General features: G+C 63.5%; 2 protein-coding genes across 5 annotated transcripts; one reads left to right on the top strand and one right to left on the bottom strand.

The window, feature by feature from the left end:
• Positions 1 to 8,494: 8,494 nt before the first annotated feature.
• Positions 8,495 to 11,473, bottom strand: HRAS (HRas proto-oncogene, GTPase). Of its 2 annotated transcripts, XM_079788213.1 has the most exons (6): positions 11,320 to 11,473; positions 10,107 to 10,264; positions 9,767 to 9,945; positions 9,510 to 9,669; positions 9,347 to 9,422; positions 8,495 to 8,876 (listed from the first exon to the last, which is right to left on the bottom strand). In XM_079788213.1, the coding sequence occupies exons 2-5, from the start codon at positions 10,215 to 10,217 to the stop codon at positions 9,366 to 9,368; spliced, it is 507 nt and encodes a 168-aa protein (XP_079644339.1). In that variant the 5' UTR covers positions 10,218 to 10,264; positions 11,320 to 11,473; the 3' UTR covers positions 8,495 to 8,876; positions 9,347 to 9,365. The 2 variants fall into 2 exon arrangements, with proteins under 2 accessions (XP_079644339.1, XP_079644338.1); XM_079788212.1 differs by lacking the exon at positions 9,347 to 9,422.
• Positions 11,474 to 11,668: 195 nt separating this feature from the next.
• On the top strand, positions 11,669 to 21,337 carry LRRC56 (leucine rich repeat containing 56). 3 transcript variants are annotated; one of them, XM_079788660.1, is made up of 13 exons: positions 11,669 to 13,384; positions 14,539 to 14,612; positions 14,962 to 15,148; positions 16,219 to 16,303; positions 16,896 to 16,956; positions 17,204 to 17,300; positions 17,372 to 17,566; positions 18,172 to 18,355; positions 18,735 to 18,911; positions 18,993 to 19,057; positions 19,317 to 19,459; positions 19,689 to 19,807; positions 21,006 to 21,337. In XM_079788660.1, the coding sequence occupies exons 1-13, from the start codon at positions 13,241 to 13,243 to the stop codon at positions 21,332 to 21,334; spliced, it is 1,860 nt and encodes a 619-aa protein (XP_079644786.1). In that variant the 5' UTR covers positions 11,669 to 13,240; the 3' UTR covers positions 21,335 to 21,337. The 3 variants fall into 3 exon arrangements, with proteins under 3 accessions (XP_079644786.1, XP_079644785.1, XP_079644787.1); XM_079788659.1 differs by having other exon boundaries at positions 16,216 to 16,303; XM_079788661.1 differs by lacking the exon at positions 11,669 to 13,384 and adding an exon at positions 13,730 to 14,165 and having other exon boundaries at positions 16,216 to 16,303.
• The last annotated feature ends 4 nt before the right edge of the window (positions 21,338 to 21,341 follow it).

Raw genomic sequence — 21,341 nt, 5'->3', positions numbered from 1 at the left:
TGATAATGAAGGAATGTGTGGTCTCTGTCCTGGCACCCACCACGTTTGGTTGGGCCCCAGGGGCTCCAGAAAAAGGGAGTTACAAGTTACCCAGACATTTCAAGCGCATGTTACCATAGATGCAAAAAGATACATAGAAAGAAAAAAAAAGATACATAGGCTCAGTGAAGGTAAAGGTTGACCTTGTCAGGGAAGATACCGGCCTAGGAGGTGACTGCCCGCCATGACTGCTTTTAGGTAAAGTTTCATTTCAGACCATGCTTTGTGGTGACTTTAGGTCTCTGAGTTTGCAAGACCGCCACGCAGACCTCCCCTGAGCTTGTCAGGTCAGCATGTGGCCCCATCGTCCACATCAGTAAATGGTGGTGATTGTCTCACCTGAATGCACTCATGCAGTAAACACCGGGCCACTCCTTCGTGCCGCTGTGTGGTTCGTGCTGAGGGTTCAATTCAACATGGAGCAGAACAGACAGGAATCCTGGGAGGGTTGCATGTGGTGTAAGCTCGCTGGGGAGGGATTCTGCCAGTTTTGTTACCCAAAAATGTCCGTGTCTTCTGTGTGTGAAGGGCATTTTCGCTGTGTGGAGTCACAGGCCCGCACACACTCCTGCCAGCACTCCTGGGAGGGCATTCCATTGCCTTCTGGCTCCCAGGCTATCGGGCAATTATTCTTTGGAAGATGGCATGTCTTCCTGGGTGCTGTGACGCTTTCCTCTTTTCAGGGTGGGGCCAGCGTAGGTTTACAGATGTTCTTTTTTTTTTTTTTAATATATATTTTATTGATTTTTTTACAGAGAAGAAGGGAGACGGAGAGAGTTAGAAACATCGATGGGAGAGAAACATCGATCAGCTGCCTCCTGCACACCTCCTACTGGGGATGTGCCCGCAACCAAGGTACATGCCCTTGACCGGAATCGAACCTGGGACCCTTGAGTCCGCAGGCCCGACGCTCTATCCACTGAGCCAAACCGGTTAGGACTTACTTTTTTTTTTTTTTTTTTTTTTTTTACTAGAGGCCCAATGCATGAAATTCGTGCAAGAGTAGGCCTTCCTTCCCCTGGCTGCCGGCACCAGCTTCCCTCTGGCATCTGGGACCCGGGCTTCCCTTGCGCCCTGGCTTCATTCAGAAGGTCGTTCAGAAGGTCGTCCGGTCTAATTAACATATTACGCTTTTATTATTATAGATTATTATAGAAGATTGCTTTCAGAGAGGACGGGAGAGGGAGAGATAGAAATATCAAGGATAAGATAGAATCATTGATTGGCTGCTTCCTGCAGGCCCCCTACTAGGCATCTAGCCCGCAACCTGGGCGTATGCCCTTGACTGGAATCGAACCTGGGACCCTTCAGTCCGCAGGCTGATGCTCTATCCACTGAGCCAAACTGGCCAGGGCTATAGTTGTTCTTATGGAAAATAATACAGTATCCCAGCCTGCATGGTTCAATCGTCGAGCATCGATCTATGAACCAGGAGGTTGGATTCTCAGTCAGGACACATGCCCAGGTTGCAGGCTCAATCCCCAGTGTGGGGTGTGTAGGAGGCAGCCGGTCCATGATTCTCTCTCATTATTGATGTTTCTCTCTCTCTCTCCCTCTCCCTTCCTCTCTGAAATCAATATATTTTTTTAAAAAAATAATACAATAATCCTGGCCAGGTAGTTCAGTTGGTTAGAACATAGTCCCAATAGGCCAAGATTGTGGGTTCGACCCCTGGTGGGGGCACATACAAGAATCAACCAATGAATGAATAAAGTAGAGCAACAAAAGGATGTCTCTCTCCCCCCTTCCTCTCTAAAGTCAATAAATAAATAAATGTTTAAATGATACAGTCATTAATAAATAATAATACAAGAATAAACTCTTGCCCTTGGCTTAGAGTTTAATAAACTCTTGGCTTGGCTTAGTGGATGGAGTGTTGGCCCTTGGACTAAAGGTCACTGGTTTGATTCTGGTCCAGGGCACGTACCTCAGTTGCAGGCTCGATCCCCAACCCCCATCAGGGCATGTGCAGGAGGCTACCAATCAATGTGTCTCTCATACATCAATGTGTCTCTCTCTCTCTGTCTCTCCCTACCCCCCCACTTCCACACTCTCTCTAAAAAAAAAAAAAAATCAATGGAAAAATATCCTCAGCTGAGGATTAACACACACACACACACACACAGGATAACTGTTTTATGTTCTCACAACTGCAAACCTACCTGGGATGGGGCCTTAACTGACCGTCGGACATCCCCCAAGGGGTCCCGGATTGGAGAGGGTGCAGGCTGGGCTAAGGGGACCCCCCCTGCACATATTTCATGCACCAGGCCTCTAGTGTTTATATAAACTTCTATTACAGTTATTGTTATAATTGTTCTAGTTTACTACTAGTTATTCATCTTTTTTTAAAATACAGTTTATTGATTTTTTACCGAGAGGAAGGGAGAGGGATAGAGAGTTAGAAACATCGATGAGAGAGAAGCATGGATCAGAAGCATGGATCGGCCTGCGTCCTGCACACCCCACACTGGGTATTTGCCCGCAACCAAGGTACATGCCCTTGACCGGAATCAAACCTGGGACCCTTCAGTCCGCAGGCCAATGCTTCATCCACTGAGCCAAACCAGCTAGGGCGCTAGTTATTAATCTTAATGTGCCTAATTTATTTTTTTAATATGTTTTTATTGATTTCAGAGAGGAGGGAGAGGGAGAGAAAGATAGAAACATCAATGAGAGAATCATTGATTGGTGCCTCCTGCATGCCCCCCACTGGGGATGGAGCCCACAACCTGGGCATGTGCCCTGACCAGGAATCGAACTGTGACCTCCTGGTTCATAGGTCAACGCTCAACCCCTGGGTCATGCTGGCCAGGCTTCCTGTGTCTAATAGATAAACTGATCTTTATCCCAGTTGTGCATGTCTAGGAGGCAGCACGGTCTGTGTAGGATTCGGTACATCCGTGACTCAGTCCTCCGGTGGTTTGGAACGTGTCCTCTGCTGATAAGGGGTTACAGTTGTGTTGTGCCTGGATGTGTCTTTCCTTGTATTTATCCTTCTTGATGCCCATCGTGCTTTTAGAACATGTAGCTTGCTATCTTTTATCAGTTTGGGGGAATTCTTAGCTTTTTAAAAAATATATATATTTTATTGATTTTTTACAGAGAGGAAGGGAGAAGGATAGAGAGTTAGAAACATCGATGAGAGAGAAACATCGATCGGCTGCCTCCTGCACACCTCCTACTGGGGATGTGCCAGGAACCAAGGTACATGCCCTTGACCAGAATCGAACCCGGGACCTTTCAGTCCGCAGGGCCACGCTCTATCCACTGAGCCAAACTGGTTAGGGCAGCTCTTTTTTTTTTTTTTTTTTTTTTTAAAGAATAGTTTATTTATTTTTAGAGAGAGGGAGGGAGAAGAGAGAAACATTGATGTGACAGCATAACATCGATCGGCTGCCTCCTGCACGCCCCCTACCGGGGAGCAAGCCCACAACCCCGGCATGGGCCCTGATGGGAATCGAACCGGTAACCTTTCCATACACGGGATGACGCCCAGCCAACCGAGCCGCACCAGCCAGGCGTAGCTCCTCTCTCCTGAGGTGTTGGGATGCTCGTTCTTGTTCTGCTCTTCCTCTGCGCTCGTTACAGACGTGGTGCACCTTTTCGCCGTGACACGTCTCGTGCTCGTCACTAGCTTTCGTCTCCTTTGATGCTGTTCATCCTAGACACGGCCTTTCCCTGCCATCTGGTTCACGGTTCCTCTTCACCTCTGAGTAGCCCACTGCCGATCCTCCAGGGCATCCTCCACTTCTTCTATTTTTGTCTTTTACAATTTTTATTTGTTTGGTTTTTGTTTCAGGTCTCCCCCTGCCCAGATTTGTTAATCTCATTTTTTGGCTCCTTGAGTGCAATAAGTAAAATTATTTAAAGCCCTTTCCTTAAAGAGTTACCAGTATTTTAAAGATAACTCCCTTACCTGCATCTCTTTGGGGTCTTTTTCATCACGTCACACCTCCTGCGTGCTGGTGGCGTCTGCCTGCGTGCTGCACATCTGTGTGTAAGAAGTCATTGGGAATTGGGCGACGGGGTGGTGCACGGGGGGTCCTCTCCCCTCCCACAGCAGACGGCCAGGTAGGCGCACCAGCGGAGGTCAGATCAGCTTCCTCCCACAGCGACTGGGATCCCTCGAAGCCCAGCTCACTTCCTCCTGCTCTCTGGCTCAGTCGCTCCTCCAGGATCCAGCCCTGGAGGGTTTCCGGCCTCCCCTCACACAGCCCTGAAATGCACTGTCCCTCGGCCCGTGCTGCGGTCTCCTGACTCAGCAGGTGCTCCAGGTGACACCTCGCTGAGCCTCTTCTGGGTCTTGGCCTCGACAGTCTTCCCTGTCTTGGTGGCAGTCTAATGGGTGTGTGGGCTTTTGTCTCAATACTGTGCCCCGCCCTTTAGTTCTCAGGAAATGAGACCCCTCCCTCTTTCAAGACCACAAAGTGCAGCCGGTACACAGTCCTCGGGTTACATCAGACTCGACATATCACTTCGTGGTTACGTCGCCATCTCCCACTTATTTATTTTTTAAAAAGTTCTGTCATTTCGGCATATGTACATATGTGCTTTATGTTTATTATTTACTAGAGGCCCGGTGCACGGAATTTGTGCACAGGGGGTGGGTCCCTCAGCCCGACCTGCACCCTCTCCAGTCCGGGAGCCCTGATGGCTTAGGCCCACTCCCCGTGGTTCTCTGCTCTCTGTGGGGCCTGGCCGCTCCATGCCCACTGCCCAGAGGCCCTCTGTGGCCAGGGTGGAACGCTCACACTGCCCGCTCTCAGCGGCCGCGCCCCCAGGACTGGGGGACTCTGGTGGGGCTGAGGGGACTGGGCACCGTCATCCTGTGGCTATGGGCGCTTCCATCTTGGTGACAGTGGATGTTAATTTAAATATTACCCTTTTATTAGCTGGGATTCACCACAAGTAAAGGTCAGGAATTACCTTTTAAATTTTTTTACTGTGTCACTTCACTCCTGCTGTGTCTGTGCTCCATGTGAGTGACCGAGGTGCTTATGGAGGTGGGTTCCGACTTCGGGAAAATCGCGTTACGTCGCGCCGTAGGAACGGATCTCCGACGGAACCCGAGGGCTGCCTGTACTTGGTTTGCACTCAAAGCCCTTAGGAAGCTCGGCAATAGATGGGCTGAGAAATAGGTGTCACTCGGTGCTTCCATCTGTGACCCCAGCTTCTGTGTGGGGTGGGGAACTCGTGTGTGGCCGGCGCCAGAGGGGACGGCCATGGGAGCTGAGGAAGAGGTGGTTCTAGTGAGAAGATGTGCGTGAGCGAAGAAGCTGAACAGGACTTGATCCAAATTAAAGACCTGCACGCGGCGGAGACACTTCCCCGAGAGCGGAAAGGAGGCCCGTCCAGGCAGCTCCGTCAGAGCGCGGTCCAATCTGGGCTCGATCCCTGGTCAGCCCGTTTGTGAATCACCCAGTGGACGCATCAACAGCAAATTGCTTTCTCTCTCTATAGCTAGCTAGCTCTCTCCCCTTCTTCTAAAACCAATTTTTAAAAATTGGTTTCTTTAAAGAAAAGGGGGGGGGGGATGAAAAGGAAAGATACAGAGCCTGGCTGGTGTGGCTCAGTGGTTGAGCATCAGCCTACCAACCAAGAGGTCCCTGTTCAATTCTGTTGGGGCACATGCACAGGTTGCGGGCCACATCTCTCCAGTAGGGGGCATGCAGGAGGCAGTGGATCAGTGATGTTTCTCTTTTTTTTTTAATTCTTTATTATTTAAAGTATTATGTAAGTCTTCTTTTTCCCCCATTGATCTCACCCAGGCCGCCCCCAGCCCCTAGCACATGCCCTCACCCCCCTACTTTCTGTGTCCAGTGGTTATGCTCATATGCATGCATACAAGTCCTTTGGTTGATCTCTTACTCCCTCACCCCTCCCACCACCACCACCCCCCTCATAGTTTGGACAGTCTGTTCTATGCTTCTATGACTCAGGTTATATTTTTGTTTATCAGTTTATGTTGCTCAGAGATGTTTCTCTTTTATTGATGTTTCTATCTCTATCCCTCTCCCTTCCTCTCTAAAAAAAAAAAATTCAATAAAAACATTTTTTTAAAAAAAGGGAAGCTACAGAGTGAGAAAATATTTGCAAATCCTACATCTAATAAAGGACTCACACAGAACTGGAACACAATATTGTTAAAACTCAATAAAACAAATGATCCGCTAAAAAAAAGGGCCTACATTCTGAACAGACACTTAGACAAAGATGAACAGACAGTCCTCGGATTACACTGGACTCGACACACGTGGTTACGTCGCCATCTCCCAGCCCAGGACCAGCGAGAGGCAAGCCCTGCACGGAGAGCGCGGCTACTGCTGCCAGCAGAGAGCGGACCCCAGCGCAGGCAGGAGCCGCCCTGCAGAGCCGCACGGCCTCGGCCGCTCCCATCAGCCGGGGAGGCCGCCTCCACCGGCCTCGGGCTCTAGCCACAGCCGAGCCCCATCCCCATCCCGACGCTCCCACATCCCGCTGACCCTCTGCCTCACACCTGGCGCACCCAGCGCCTCGGGCCGCGGCGGGACAAGGCCCAGCCTGACCCCTGAGCCCAGCAGGTGTCTGCACTCTGACCCTCGGAGCTGGGCCCCATGCCCACTGTGGCCATTGTGGGGAAGGGGGCAGCCAGGGCTGGGATGTGGGCTTGCCCCTCAGCACAGGGTGCCCCATGCTGGGCCTCAGTGGGGGGCCCCTGTCTTTGGCCCCTCAGTCCTCTCTGAAGGAGCAAGCCTCCTCTCGGGTTGTCGGCACGGGGGCCACACCATGGGAGGCGGCCTTGGGTTCCGCGGGGCACCGGCCAGTGCCTGACCTGGGAGCAGGCTCTCATTTGTTGGGGGCCCTGGGGGCTTCTCAGACTCCTTCAGTCCCGGGGTCCCAGGCCATCGTGAGCTCATCGTGGGAAAGCTCTCCCAAAGGGGAAGCCGCACTGGTGAGCACAGCGCCCCCCGCAGGGCTGACCCAGGCACCACCCGGAACACCCTCTGCTCCCCAATAGGTGGTTCCCCCGGGGCTCCATGCCCAGAGAGACGCAGTCACCGGATGCTCTGTCCCTGGGGCCCCGCTCAGCCCAGTCCCACTCCGCCCTCACACCGCCAGTCCTGCCCTCGGCGCTGCGGCTGCGGCTTCGGGACAGGGTCAGGGTCAGGGCCCGTCCTGGAGTCCTGGGGACGCTCCTCCCGGCTTCCAGGGCTGGGGCAGCCCTTGGCCCACTTGGGGGCTCCTCTCGGGTCGGGGTCGTTCCCACTGAGCGGCAGGCACCGTTGCCCCGGGTTACCAGTCGAGCTGAACTGGCCTCCGGACTGAGTGGCCTTGGGGGGAGCAGCTTTGTCCAGGTGCCACGTGCCACCTGCAGGTCAGCGAGGAGCTCCCAGTGCCCCCGGGGGACTGCCTGGACCAGAGGCAGCGGGCCCTGCCCCGGCCCTTCTCACTCACCCTGAAGCTGCGGGACGCCCGCACCCTGGAGGCCAGCATGGGCCTCAAGGTGCACAGAAGTGACCGTGCGTGCGGCCGAGTGCCCAGGCCACGGAGGAGGTGCCGGCCGGAGCTGGGCAGGGCCCCCTCCATTGAGGCCACAGGAATGGGCGGGCCCTTTGCTGGCCAGTGCCCCTCACTTCCCCCTCCCGCACTGTGCTGAACACAGCAGCAGCCCCCCTCCCCCCCAGCCGAGGCACCTTGGGGGACAGGTGGGGACTCTCCCAGCCTGGCACACGTGCCCACATCTAGAATGCCTCCTGAGCTGCCCCTGGAGGCCAGCCTGGACCCTTGTGCTGGCTCAGGCACCTTCAGCCTCCATGGCGGAGCTCCGAGGGCTGAGGTGTGCCCTCCCCTCCCCCAGGGGCTCAGCACAGGGCCCCCCTAATTCACCCTCTCGGGGTCACAGGAGTAGGGAGAGCCCCGGTCCTGTGCACCTCCTCTCCTGCTCTGACTTGGAAAACCAGGTTGGGGCTGGGCATCAGGGTGGACCCTGCAGACCCTGGGGGTCAGCAGCCTGGGGGTAATCAGGGTCAGCCAGGGCAGCCATGAGGACACCACAGGGCACACTCTGTGCCAGCCACGCGGCCCAGGAAGGAGCTCACCCAGCCTGCCGACTTCCAGCGGGACCTGAAGCGTTCCCCATGGTGCCCTGGGCCTGACGCAGTCTGAATGAGAATGAGCCCCCTGTGGTGGTAGGACGGGCCCTCAGAGCGGTATGTGGCCACCTGCGCCCCACAAAGCCACCTGGGTCGGTGACGGGAGTCAGCTCTGGGAGCAACAGGCCACCCCCGGACTGGGGTGGAGGGGGGTGCGAAAGGGACAGGCAGGCCAGGCCAGACCCTCAACAGAGAGGGCAGCAGGGTTGACGACTCAGGCCGAGGGGCCACTGGCTGGAGGAAGCTGAGGTCCGAGGCCCCCCGCCCCCGACCCCCCACCCCATGAGAGACCACACACCATAGCTGGCCAGACGCCAGGGTCAAGACCATCAAATAATTTACTGCAACTGAACCTGCGCCCAGGGGGCCGGGACGGGCTGCAAATAGAGGCGCGGCTGGGGCCGGCGGCCTCAGTTCTCCAGTCTGTGCAAAGCGTCCTGGGAGGTCCGCGGTCACTCTGTCCCCCAGCCCTGGATGGCCAGGCTCTGGCAGTACTTCCTTCCTTCCTTCCTTCCCCTCCTCCCAGCATCCGGCACCTCCGGGGCTCCTGTGCGGGGTGGGCACACAGGACGCGCGGGGACGTCAGGAGAGCAGGCACTTGCAGCTCATGCAGCCGGGGCCGCCCTCGTCTGGCGGGCTCGGCTTGGGCACCTTGTGCTGCCGGATCTCGCGCACCAGCGTGTAGAAGGCGTCCTCCACGCCCTGGAGAGAAGGAGCCGCTCAGAGGGGGGCTTGGGGCCTCGGCCTGAGGGCCCAGCAGGGGAGGAGACAGGGAGACCTAGGGACCCCGCCATAAGCTCCAGCAGAATCCCAGCCGCTCCCCACCTGCACCCACAAACAAAGAGCCGTGCGCTGCTCCTCTCACTGCCTCCGGGCCCCCATCAGACACCTGCTCCTCAGCAGCTCCCCCCGGGGCAGGGTGGCCCCAGGCCTGGCTCTGAGCCTGACCACCCTGTGCCCACCTGTGAGCTACTGCCCTTGTCCCCAACAGCCCTCCCGCTAAGGGATCGAGGCACCCTGGGGCAGAGGGGCTGGGGCCCCAGGGTCACCGCTCCGGCCTGGCTCAAGACAGCTCTCTCCAGGGACCTCCACCTCTACCTTCCCCTAGAGCTGTTTCAGCCCTGACCCCGGCCCTGGCCTCCCTCGCTGCCCTGCTGTCCCGGGAGACTTACAGCGCGAGGGGCAGCTGGGTCACGGGGGTCCCGGAGGGTCCCAGAGGGTCCCGGAGCCAGAGCCAGAGCGGCTGCCCTGTGGTGAGGGAGAGGGGCAATGAGCAAGGCTCCCTGGCGGGGCGGGGCGGGGCCCTGGCTAGCTGTGGGCGGGGTGCCAGCTCACCTGGCGCGTCTTGGCGGAAGTCTCAATGTAGGGGATGCCATAGCTGCGGGCGAGGTCCTGCGCCTGCCGAGACTCCACGGTACGTGCAGCCAGGTCACACTTGTTCCCTACCAGCACCATGGGCACGTCGTCCGAGTCCTTCACCCGCTTGATCTGCTCTCTGCAAGGAGGGAGGTGTGAGCTGGCTGGCGGCTGCAGGCACAGTGCATCCAGGCGCACACACGGAGGACGGGGCGCCTCCGAGGGGGGCAGCTCACCGGTACTGGTGGATGTCCTCGAAGGACTTGGTGTTGTTGATGGCGAACACACACAGGAAGCCCTCCCCGGTGCGCATGTACTGGTCCCGCATGGCGCTGTACTCCTCCTGGCCCGCCGTGTCCAGGATGTCCAGCAGACACGTCTCCCCGTCAATGACCACTTGCTTCCGGTAGGAGTCCTGTGGGAGGACACTGCTCAGGGACCCCTCCTTGGGGGGTGGCAGCAGCAGCACCAGCCGGGCCTGTGCTCCCCAGGTCCTCCGCCAAGGGGCCGGCTGCTGCAGGGCGGGCGGGAGGCAGCCCCCGAGGGAGTGGTGCGGGGTGAGGAGCCGCCGCTCACCTCGATGGTGGGGTCGTACTCGTCCACGAAGTGGTTCTGGATGAGCTGGATGGTCAGGGCGCTCTTCCCCACGCCGCCGGCCCCCACCACCACCAGCTTATACTCGGTCATCGCTCTGGGGCCGCGGCTCGCGGCGCTGTGGCGGCCTCCTGTCCCACCTGCCGAGGAAGCCTGTCAGCCACACCCAGGCAGACCTGTGGAGCTCGGGGCCCCAACATCCAGGTGAGAGGGGTGGCAGCCGGAATAACGGCCCGCGGCCCACCTGTGGCATCTGCAGCCGCACTCGGTGACCGTGAGCGGCGGCAGGCTGGCCCCCAGGCAAGGCTGACAGCTGAGAGCTCTCCGGACCATGCACCCAAATTAGAAGCTGCTGGGTAGGCAGAAAGCCCGAACTGGAGGTGCCACGGGCTGAGGTTACAGGGCCCCCTCCCTACAGGAACAGGTCCTGCCACGGCGCAGCGCACAGCAACGTGCCCAGGCAGGCCAGTGCCAACCCTCGGCCGGCCCGGGCCCCACCAGGCGCACGGGTGCACTCAGCAAGTGCTCCCGAGCGCCTACCGCATGCCAGGAGCTGTTCCAGGCACAGGAAGAGCCCAACCCCGGCCTGGTGGGCTCAGTGAGCCGCGGAGGACACCCGCGGTTAGGCTAGGGGAACCCGGGGTGCCGTCCCGCCCTGGGAACTTGGGAGAAAACCCGGCGGATGAGGAGGCCAGGGGGCCAGGGCTTCAGGGAAGCACAGGTCCACCAACAGGAGAGACACAGGGGGTGTGGGAGCAGCGAGACAGGTGGGAAGGAAGGGCCTGAGGCCGAGGCCCTACTTAGGGTGTCTCCAACTTGTGATGTTTAATGAGGGGGTGCCCTCGTGAGAACAGCGGGCGTCCTAACCCTCAGACTGGGATCCGGGGGCTGTGGAGGGTGGGAGACCCCGCCTAGAGCGTGGCCCAGGAGGCCGCGGCGCAGAGCAGCCCCGCACACTAGCTGAGGGCACTTGGGGGGCCCGGGAGGACGGAGCCAGGAAAACGGAGCCCGAGGACGAGGCACACCCGGCGCCCCGGCGCCCGCAGCCCCGACCCCGAGCCGCAGCGCCCCGCCCGCGGCTCACCTGCGCCCCCGCGCGCCCAGCGAGGACGGCGGCTCCCGGCTCCGGGCCGCTCGGCCCCGCCGCCCGACTCCAACACCCGCTCCCGCCGCAGCCGCCCCCCGCCGCACTCACCGCTCACAGGCACGACTACCCCCGGGGCCGGGGCGGGGGCCGGAGCGCGCGACTCCCCCGGTGCATGGGCTCCGACCGCGGCGGGTGCGGCTCCGGCTGCGGACGGCGGACTCGAGCGCGGGCGGCGGACACTCGCCCCGGCCGCGCACGCCCCGCCCCGCCCCGCATCCGTCCATTAGCCCTGCGCGGCCTGCCATTGGTCGTGCGCCCAGGACCCTGCCTCCAGCCCCACCCAGCCACGCTCCGGTTGGTCTACCGGCCCGCCCGTCAGGGGCGGTGGCGGGCGGGGCTTCCGGGAGCAGGAGGCGCGGAGGGCGGTGCCGGGTTGGGTGGCCCTCGTGGGCCGCGGCCTTGGGGGCTGTCGCCGCCGGCGCTGGAGGAGGTCATCGGGGCCGGAGCCGAGGGTCCTGGGCGACAGCTCTCGGGGAGGCCCCGGACTCTCCCGGAAACAGGGCGGACTCACGGGGAGACAGAGACCGCACTGGGAAGCGAGTCGGCGGGCGGGTGTGGTCTGGGGCGGGGTCGCCGGAGTCCCGCTCGAGGCCCAGGAGCCGCTCCGGAGCCCCGCGCCGGCTCCTCCGCACCTCGACGGCGCGCACGGCCGCGTCCACGCCCTCCGAGGTCTTCCCGGCGCCGCGCAGCCCACCGAGGGCCTGGAGGGGGAAACAGCCCCCCGGGAGGGTGGAGCCCGCAGGGTCGGCTCCATGGGCGCCCCCAGGATCTGGCTGAGAAGGCGGAGGGCAGGAGCCGGAGCCGGAGCTCCTCAGTGGCCCGGCTGTCCTGCACCCCCTTCCCCGCAGGCGGCTCTGGGGTGGCCGCTTCCTCCCTCCCAGGACGCTTGGCAGCTTCGGCGGGGGCCGCAGGCCGGGCATGGCCGTGCACCAGGGGCGGGCAGTGCGGGAGCGCCTGGTCTGAGCGGGGCATCTGAGCCCGCAGACGAGCGAGTCCGGCCCAGTCTTTTTGCGCCGTAAGCACCGGGATCTTGCTTCTCCCGTAGCGCGCAGCCCCATACCCCCTCGCCTACCTCCCCCAACCTGGGCAGGCCCCACAGACTGCCGGCCTGCCAGCTCCCCCAAACCCAGACATGCAGCCCTGCAGAAGCTGGCGGTGCGGCCCAGTTAACCAGCGGCGCCCCACAAATCAGCCCCAAAGTTGCGGTAGGCTGTGAACTGAAGCCTCCCCCACCCATCCAAGCACCAGCCGGCTCTTTTCAGGACTCTCAAAAAGACGTTTCTAACATGATTTAAAAATGTCAAAGTTACGCATGGACCCCCTCCATTCACCAGAAGGAACGGTGCGATACACGCTCAGCCAGCACCCCGCCCTCTGCCGCGCCCCCCAGCCCCTCCCGCAGCTCACCCCGCTGCAGGCCTTGACCTTGGGGACCCCTAGGGGGCCGTCCCGCCCCCCACGACGGCGCCGACCCCACGTGCCGCGGCGGTGCCGGTGGGCCGTCCCGCGCTCGGGGCCGCGGCTAGAGCAGGTCCCGGATGGCGCCTGACGCTCGTGGACGCGGACCGGGCCTCCCCTTCGGGCGTCCAGGTCTCCACTCCCCTTGTCCTCGGGGGTCCTGGCCCGCAGCGCTTCCTTTGGAGGTCACATCTGCCGCACCTGCCGGCGGAGGTGAACCCCGCGCTCCGACGGCTCTCACGGCGCCCCCCACAGATCGCCTCCGCGGGCGGCAGACCCCGGCCGGCCTGCGCGCCACCCCGGGTCTGACGGCATCCTGCCTTCACCTCAGCCCGAGGGGCGCCCTCGCACGTGCGGGGTGCACCCGCCCGGAGCCCCACCCCTGCCCTCGCCCGCGACCTCGGCCTCTCCGCCCCCGCGACAGCCTGCCATAGCAACCGTTGCTAAGGGGTGTGTCTCGGCCCCGCGGAGCCTAGACGGTTCGGCGGCTCATGAATATTTGATTATTCAAATGAGGTCCTGCCCCTGTTGCTATGGCGCCCAGGTCCCGCAACCCCGCGGCCGGAAGAACAACCCGGAATCGGAGAGAGCGCCCGGCGGCGGAGGGTGCCCAGGGCCGAGCCCGCAGGGCCGGGCACTGGGGCGGAGCCCTCAGGTGAGGGCCAGCGCGTCCGTGGGTCACGGGCCTCTGACTTCGCTGTCTCCCTGGTGCCAGAGGGTGGACAGGACAAGGGGCGGGTGCGAGGACTAAGCTGCAATGTCAGTGGGGGACTCTGATGCCCCAGAAGTTAAATCCGGTCCCCTGGGGACCCTGCCTGCACCCCCGCCCCCCGGGCTGTGCTTTGAGAGGCTCCCGTCACTGAGATAGGAAGGGCCAAGCCCTGCCCCGGGGGTGGGGCGGGGAGAGGAAGCCGGGAGCAGACCCTGCGGGGGTGGGGAGTAGGCCCTGGCTTCAGAGCCTCTCCGGGTGGTGAAGGATGGAGAGGTGGAGGGGACTCCGCTGATGAGCAGGCCACGGGCTGGCACTACCTGGGTCGTGGGCAGAGGCTCAGGTGTCCAGAGTGGGGGACTCGCGGAGTGTCCGGCAGGGTGGGAACAGGCCGGGAACAGTGTGGACAGATTCCGGCCAGCGCATGAAAGTGAGGGGACAGTGCCGAGATGGGAGCCACAGCCTCCAACCCAGGCCCTGCTGGACCCCAAGACCTTTGGGCCAAACTGGACAGACCCTCTGGCCCTACTCCAGGGCAGGCCCTGCAGCGAGAGGCTCCAGGCACACAGGGAAGAGGGTGCTGGGCCCGTCCCAGGGCTGCCGGTGAGCACCCCAGGAACTGAGCCTGGCCAGGACATTCCAGGCAGACTTGTGGTGCTGGCCCGAGAGGTGACCCCAGGGTCTGGGGCCCAGCACAGGCATCTGTGTCTTTAAGGAGCAAAGCCAGGTGAGCCAGGAGCAGGTGGTCCCCAGCGCCTGCGGCGTGGGGAGTGCAGGAGGGGCAGGGGCTATAGAGGCTAGCCCACGGGGGACGGAGCGGGCAGGAGAGCCAGACCCCTTTTGGAGAGAGGGTGGGTTCGGGGTAGAGGAAGTGGGGGTTTGAATGAGGGCCAGGCATTAGCACCGGCAGGACCCCATCTCTCACCCACCTGGCGGTCTGCCTCACCGGCCAGGCCAGGTCCCCCATCAGCGCGGTGGAACGGAGCAGGCTGACAGCCCTGCCACTTCTGCGCCTGCTCGCTCCTGGGCCCCGTGCCCTGGCCCAGCCTGTCCGGGGCCCCCGGGCACAGGGACCTGGCCCACCCTCCTCTCTCTTGCAGGTGCCGCCTGGGGCCACATGCCACCCCCATGCCCGGATGTTTGACCCACAGTGGGAAAAGACTTCTGCCTCCAGGTGAGGGGGCTCCTTGGGCACAGGGGTGGGTGGGGGGTATGCCTGAGACCCCGGTCCTGGGCCCCCCGGGCTCAGAGACCACATAGACAGGCTGAGGCAGGGTCTTGCTGCTGGTCACAGCGGGCAGCTAAGCAAATGCTGCCAGAGCAAGACTCCTCCCAGGGACCTGGAAGGCACACAGGGAGGGTGACCTGCCCAGACCGGGGTGTGAGCCGAGGCCCAGGGAGGGACAGCGAGGCCGCCGGCAGGCTGGGCTGGTGAGGACCCCACGGGGCCTTCTCGGGACCTGGGGCCGTGTGGGGCCGTGACGGCTGTGAGGGCCGACCCTCCCCTGCCTTGGCCTCCGCAGGTTGGATGTGAATGGACCAGACCTGGAGCAGGCCCCTGGGCCTCGGCCCAGCATGGCTCGTGTCCTGGTGCGGGAGCTGAGCTGGCAGGGCCCGTACAACCCCCGCCCACAGAGCAAGTCCCCGGGCGGCCACAGGGACAGCCACGGCGAGCGGCTGGCGGAGGAGTGCCTGTCAGCGGCCCGACTGGTGAGGGGGGAGACGGGCCCCGGGCTCAGGCTGCCGGGCCTGCGCGGGCCATGTTCCGGGCTGGTGTCCCGCCTGCCCTGTCCCGGCCCTGCTGGCCTTGCCTGTTTGAGGGATGTCCCTGTGCCTGCTTCGCCCCTGGGGCCGAGCCCAGCTGCTTGGCGACAGATGTCAGGCCCCGGCAGGGGCTGAGGGAGGCAGGAACTCCCCAGGTGTTTGCTGAGCGCCGCTGTGCCCTGGGCTCTCAGGACTGAGGACTTGGGCCCGCAGGTGCCACGTACGGGGATAAAGGAGACGAGAGCTGGCAGGGCCATCTCTGGGGCAGCTGATGAACTTTGTCCCAAAGCGGGGCGCGGGGAGGGGCGTTCCTGCCATCGCCCCACCCTCAGGCCAGCAGGTTCTACTGAGCCCCCTGACTATAGGCCCCCGCCGGTGGCCTCCCGGGCAGCCCTGCACCTCCCAGCACCCCACCTCCCTTTCTGGCCACGCTTCTTGCCGACCATTGGCCGCGGTGAGGGGCGGCCGCTGCCAAGCCCTCCATGGCCGCCCCCACCCTCACCCTGGAGGGTTCCTTGGACCCACGGTGTGATGCACCCGCCAGCACGCAGCCTGGCTGCCTGAGTCCCCCACCTTCCTGACCAGCGTGGAGAAGGGTCCTCGTTGTCTGGTCACTGCAGGTGGACGGGACACTCCCACAGGCCCGGTCCCCGTGCCTCCCGCTGCCCCACCTCCCGGCGCCCCAGTCCAGCAGGCAGCTGTCCCATGGGAAGGGGCCCACCACCAGCTCCCGTCCTTCGCAGCCCCCGCCCCGGACGGCAGGACAGGGTGGGGCTGGGTCTGGCCTGGCTATGCCCAGGGAGTGCCAGCAGCAGGTCCGGCAGGGCAGTGACCCCATGGCACCTTGGCGGGGCCTGGAGGTGCACCCGACCTTGTCACCTGCCCAGCACCGCACGCCGGGAGCCTCTCACACAGGCAAGGCTGGGACAGGCCAGGAGGGCCACCAAGCAGGGGCGCTGGGAGGGAGTGCCCACTGTCCAGTCCCCAGGGCTGAGCCCCCCGTGGTCCTGCAGCAGGCCCTGGCCCAGGTGGACGACCTGCGGCTGGTGAGCACGCTGGAGATGTGCGTGGATACCCGTGAGCATAGCCTGGGCAACTTCGGTAAGAGCCCCTCGCTGTGCGCACCCACCACGGTCAAGGCCAGACCGCTCTTTGAGGGCCTGCTCGCTCGGGCCCTGCCGCCAGGCTCTGCTCTTTGGACCACTGCACCCCATGGGCCTTCCCTGCACCCCACGGGCCTTCCCTGCACCCCACGGGCCTTCCCTGCACCCCACGGGCCCGCCCCGCATTCCTCTTGCCAGGGGTTGGGGACTCTGTCTCAGGCCAGTGCCCGTTCCCTGGTAGGAGTCAGTAGCTCAGAACCCTTTCCTGGGGACTTTGGGGTGCTCAGGGACACGGGCTGGGGTGCCATGGGCGGGCCTTGGGAGGTGGCTGGGGGTGGGACCCAAACTTTGGTGGCCCTGCCCATGCCCGCTGGCTCCCCTCCTCCAGACCAGCTCCTGGAGGCCTCCATGTGGCCCTGTTGGTTCAGGCACGCCTCCTGCGCCCCACGCTGCACCCCTCATTTGAGTAGGAAACGTTGCACCCACCTCAGAGAAGCCACGGGCAGCCGGGGCAGAGGGGCCGCGAGGGTGCAGAGAGGGGGCCGGGGAGCAGGCGGGCGGGCCTCTGACCTCCTCCCTGCGGCCCACAGGGGTGCACCTGCCCAACCTCAGCCAACTGAAGTTGAATGACAGCCGCCTGGGCTCCGTGAGGTGAGTGCCCTCCTGGGACCACGGGTGGGGCGCGGTGTACTCCCCTGCCTGGTGGGGGAGGCTGGGCTGAGCTGCCCAGCACGAGCGCGGCCCGGGCCCTCCATTTTGCCTGCCCGAGACCAGGGGCTGCCACGAGCCACGCTCACACCTGCCGTGGGCCCGGGGGCAGCAGGTGTGGGTGTGGCTGGGCACGAGGCATGGCCCGCCACCCTAGGAAGCACTCACCACCCAACCCTGCCCTCTGCAGAGACCTGGGCACCTCCCTGGGCCGCCTGCAGGTGCTGTGGCTGGCTCGCTGCGGCCTGACTGACCTGGATGGCATCGGCTCCTTCCTGGCCCTGAAGGTGGGCGTGCGGTGCCCTGGGCTGGGGAGGGCGCCCGCCAGGCCCTGGCTGACGTTCCCGTGCCGCCCCAGGAACTGTATGTCTCCTACAACAACGTCTCGGACCTCAGCCCGCTCTGCCTGCTCGAGCAGCTGGAGGTGCTAGACCTCGAGGGCAACAACGTGGAGGACCTGGGGCAGGTGCGCTACCTGCAGCTGTGCCCGCGGCTGGCCATGCTCACCTTGGAGGGCAACCTGGTGTGCCTGCAGCCAAGCCCCTCCAGCCAGGTGCGTGCGGGCCGGCCGTGTGCGAGGGAGGCGGGCGCTCTGTGGCTCAGGTCCTTAGCCCCTCCCATGGCCTGGGGGCCACCTGCACCCTGTGGCTCGTTCACTGTGAGCTAGAGGCCTGGCAGCTGCCAGTGCACCCTCCTGGGCTGGACAAACCCCACAGGGCCACGTGCACAGGCCACGTGGAACCACGCACGCTCTGTACCTTTTCCACATAGAATTGTGTGTACACACACACACACACACACACACACACACAGCCTGCAAGCCTCTGCACACCCACAGCTGTACACGCCCCTGCACTGCTGTGCACACTGCTGCTCACACCCCCTGCCCTGCCAACTGCCATCTGCGCTGGCCAACTGGGCCAGCGCTTTGAGCTCAGGGCAGCTCCCCAGGCCAGAGGGCACCCCTGGATCCTGGCCGTGGACCTGGACAGTGAGAGCACCTGGGTGAGAACCCAGGTCGCCCAAGTCCCTGCTGCCCAAGAATGACCCAGGCACCAGCCCTACCCCACCCACCGTGGGTCTGGGACACGTGGCCCCAGGACTCAGCGGGCCTGAAGGGCCCACGGCCCACGGCCCGCCACCCCTCTCTGCCCACAGGTGCCCCCGGGCTACAACTACCGGGCACAGGTGAGGAAGCTCATCCCCCAGCTGCAGGTCCTGGACGAGATGCCCGCCACGCAGACGGGCCTGCCCGCCGCCCGGAAGCTGGACCAGGACTGGCTCCTGGTGAAGGAGGCCATCAAGGAGGGCAGTGTCCTGGACAGCCTGCTGCCCAAGCTGGGTACGCAGCCACCCTCCCCCCCACCCACCCCCGGCCTCGGCAAGGGCTGCCCAAGGAGAGGTCTCTGCCCGTGCCTCCCCTAAGACAAAAGCTCTCTACCGCCAGCCCCCCACGTCCCCGGGCCTCTCAGAGATGGCCGCCTCAGGTACTGTCTCTTCTCAGCCTTAACCAGGCATCCCAGACCAGGACACTCCCTGTGAGCAGCGCCTGGCTGGGGCCCCCACACCCCTCAGAGGAGGAAGAGGCGGTCCAAAACCTGGGCCCGGGACACACAGATGTTGGGGGCCGGGGTCCCTGGTCTGTGGACAGAGCCTTGGGGGGCTCTCGGGCCGGCCAGCGGCGGGGTCGTTGGTGACCTCTGATTTGGACCTTCGGGCAGATCATCCGCACGGAGACCCCATTGGAAGATTCGGCCCTGAGCTATCCCGGCCCGAGCTCCAGCCCCGGGCCGCCCGGCCTTGGCCCCTCTCCCTGCTGGGCCCTGGGGGACCCGTGCCCGAGGCTCTGCTTCCCGAGGACACAGCCCCAGAGGATGACACCAGCAACCTCACCCACGGTAACTGCCCCGCCCCCTGGCAGGAAGTGGACCCTGCAGCCCCTCAACCCAGCCCAGGCCCAGCCACTCCTCCTTCCCCAGGCTCCGGCCAGGTCCTCTGCGGAAACCCCACCAAGGGCCTTCGGGAGCGTCAGCACCGCTGCCAGGTACGCCCTGCCCCCAGGAGCCGGGACCCAGCCCGCACAGGGCACCAGTGTCCTGGGCTTCGCTCCCCAGAACCCACTGGCGTCCTGGGCCCTCCTCCGGAGCAGACAGCATCCTGGCCTGCCAGTGCCCTGAGCTACAGCCACTGCGGGGCCAGGCCCCGCTCTCCCGCGCCCTCTGCAGCCGAATAGTCTTTCTCCCCCCAGCCTGCTGCCCGCCCGGTCCCCTCCATGCCCCCAAACCAGCCCTTTCCCTTCTCAGACCTGGGTGCCCCCAGAGCAGCTGCCCCCACACAGGCCTGAAGACCTGGCCACCAGGGCCTCCGCCCCAGGGCCTGACCCTGCAGACAGCCGGGACCTCCTGGCAGTGGCTGGACTTCGGGCGTGGAGGGAACTGCAGCTGCGGTGGGTGCTTGTCCCGGCACGGAGCCCTGCCATGTGTGTCCTGTCTGGTGGGGGGTCCCGGCTGGGGCTGCGTGGCTGAGCAGTCACCGGTCCCCAGGACGGCCAGAGGAGCTGGTCATGGGAGCCTGAGGCTGGGTGCCATGGCGGTCACACTCATTTGGGAATGGCGCCAAGGCGGGGCGGGGCTGCAGCCCCTGCCCCTGCCCCACCCCGGCCCTCTCCCCTGCAGGCGCCTGGACTCTGGGCCGGCAGGGGCAGCAGCTCCCCGGGGCCCACGGCGGGGCCCTGAAGAACCAGAGGACAAGGCTGAGCCCAAGATTCCCCCCAGCTCCCCAAGCCAGGTCCCAGGTACTGAGAGCCACAGGCCATGGCGGGATAGCCGCCCCCCCCCTCCCCCCGGGCTCTGAGCAGGCTCTGACCCCGGAGGTCTCCTCCTGGGGTGGGGGGCTCACAACTGAGGGGACAGTCCCAAGTGCCCCTCCCCGGAGCCCATGGACCGTAAAGCCACCAGGGCTGGGCGAGAACAGAAGGCACCCCAGAAAGGGGCCATGGCCAGTGAGCAGGACAGGCCCAGGGCAGCTCTCAGGGAGCAGGGCCAGGCTCCGCAGAGGGACAGAGCCCAGCTGGCGGGCAGGAGACCGGACTGGGAGGGGTGCCTCCCTCCATCTTGCCGACGGGGCCTGTGCTGGGCTCAGACCACAGACACAGGCCAGGTGAGTTCCTCCCCAAGAGACACTGGCTTCCGAGTGACGGGGGCAGATGGAGCAAACCCAGGGGCTGCGAAGCAGAGCCGCCTCCCCTAGGGCAGCCCAGGAGGCTCCCTGGAGGAGGGTCTAAGCAGGCGGGGGAACAGCTGGATAGCGAGCCTAGGCAGGGGCATGGTAAGCAGAGCACAGGCTGAGGGCTGGCTGAATGCCCCCCCCCCCCCCCCCCCCCCGCCCCATCAAGGGTACAGGGCCAAGCCTCTGCCTCTCCACCTGCCGGCCTGGGGGAGGGGCAGGAGAGGTGGACCCTGAGATCAGCTAGTCAAGAGGGGTCAAAGGCCAAGCCGCCTAGTGGAGGGGTGGAGGGTGAGAAGTCACCAGAGAAGACAGAAGGCGAGGCTGGAGTGATGACAGGCACTGGGGGCTCGGAGGAGGGGGGAAGGGGTATCAGAGCCCCCCATTCCAGGCTGGGTCCAGGTAGGCACTGGGTGACCCCGGCAACTGCCCAGTCCGCCAAGGTGGGTGCGGGCTTTGGTCTCCAGCAGAGGTTTAGGAACTGGCCGAGGCCGCCAGCCAGCCTGTGAGCAGGCCCTTGGGGACAGGACCTGGTGAGCCGAAGCCAGAGCCCAGGAGGTGGCTTCAGCTCAGGCCAGGGTCAGAGGTGACCCCGAGGAGGGGCCACACTTCTCCGGGAGCAGGAGTAGGGCAGAGAGGTACTGCCTTGGGGGAGCGAAGGGTTAGGGGAGGAGCCCCAGTGGGTACTTCTGCTCTGCCTGTGGCGACCCCTACCCCATGATCCCTTGGGGGGCCCTTGTCTGATATGCTCTTTTCTTGGTTTCCAGGGCCTTCCAGGACCTCGGGCTATCACCTGCTCCCCTCCCCCCCCAAGGTCCCCATGCCACCTGATTCCGCCAGCAGCTCCTGGGGGTCTAAAGACCTGCAGTTCCGGGGGCGCAGGCTCAGAGCCCTGGGTCGCTCGGGGCCTGGCCTGGGTCCGGGCCTGGCTGCGGTGGCTGCTCTGAGATCAGCCCTGGAGGTGGCCACAGGCCCGAGCTCTCCAGCCCAAGGATGTCCAGGCCCCAGGCCAGCACCAGACCCAGCAGCCAGACCCCCAGCCCTGTGGTGTTTGCCGCGCCTGAAGCCCCTCACCCCAGCCCAGTCCCACCCCTAGTGTGAGC

This window comes from Cnephaeus nilssonii (assembly GCF_951640355.1).
Source record: "Cnephaeus nilssonii genome assembly, chromosome: 13".
In the NCBI taxonomy this organism is placed as follows: domain Eukaryota; kingdom Metazoa; phylum Chordata; class Mammalia; order Chiroptera; family Vespertilionidae; genus Cnephaeus; species Cnephaeus nilssonii.
Note: the sequence above shows the minus strand (reverse complement) of the source record. Positions and strands in the feature narration are given on the sequence as shown.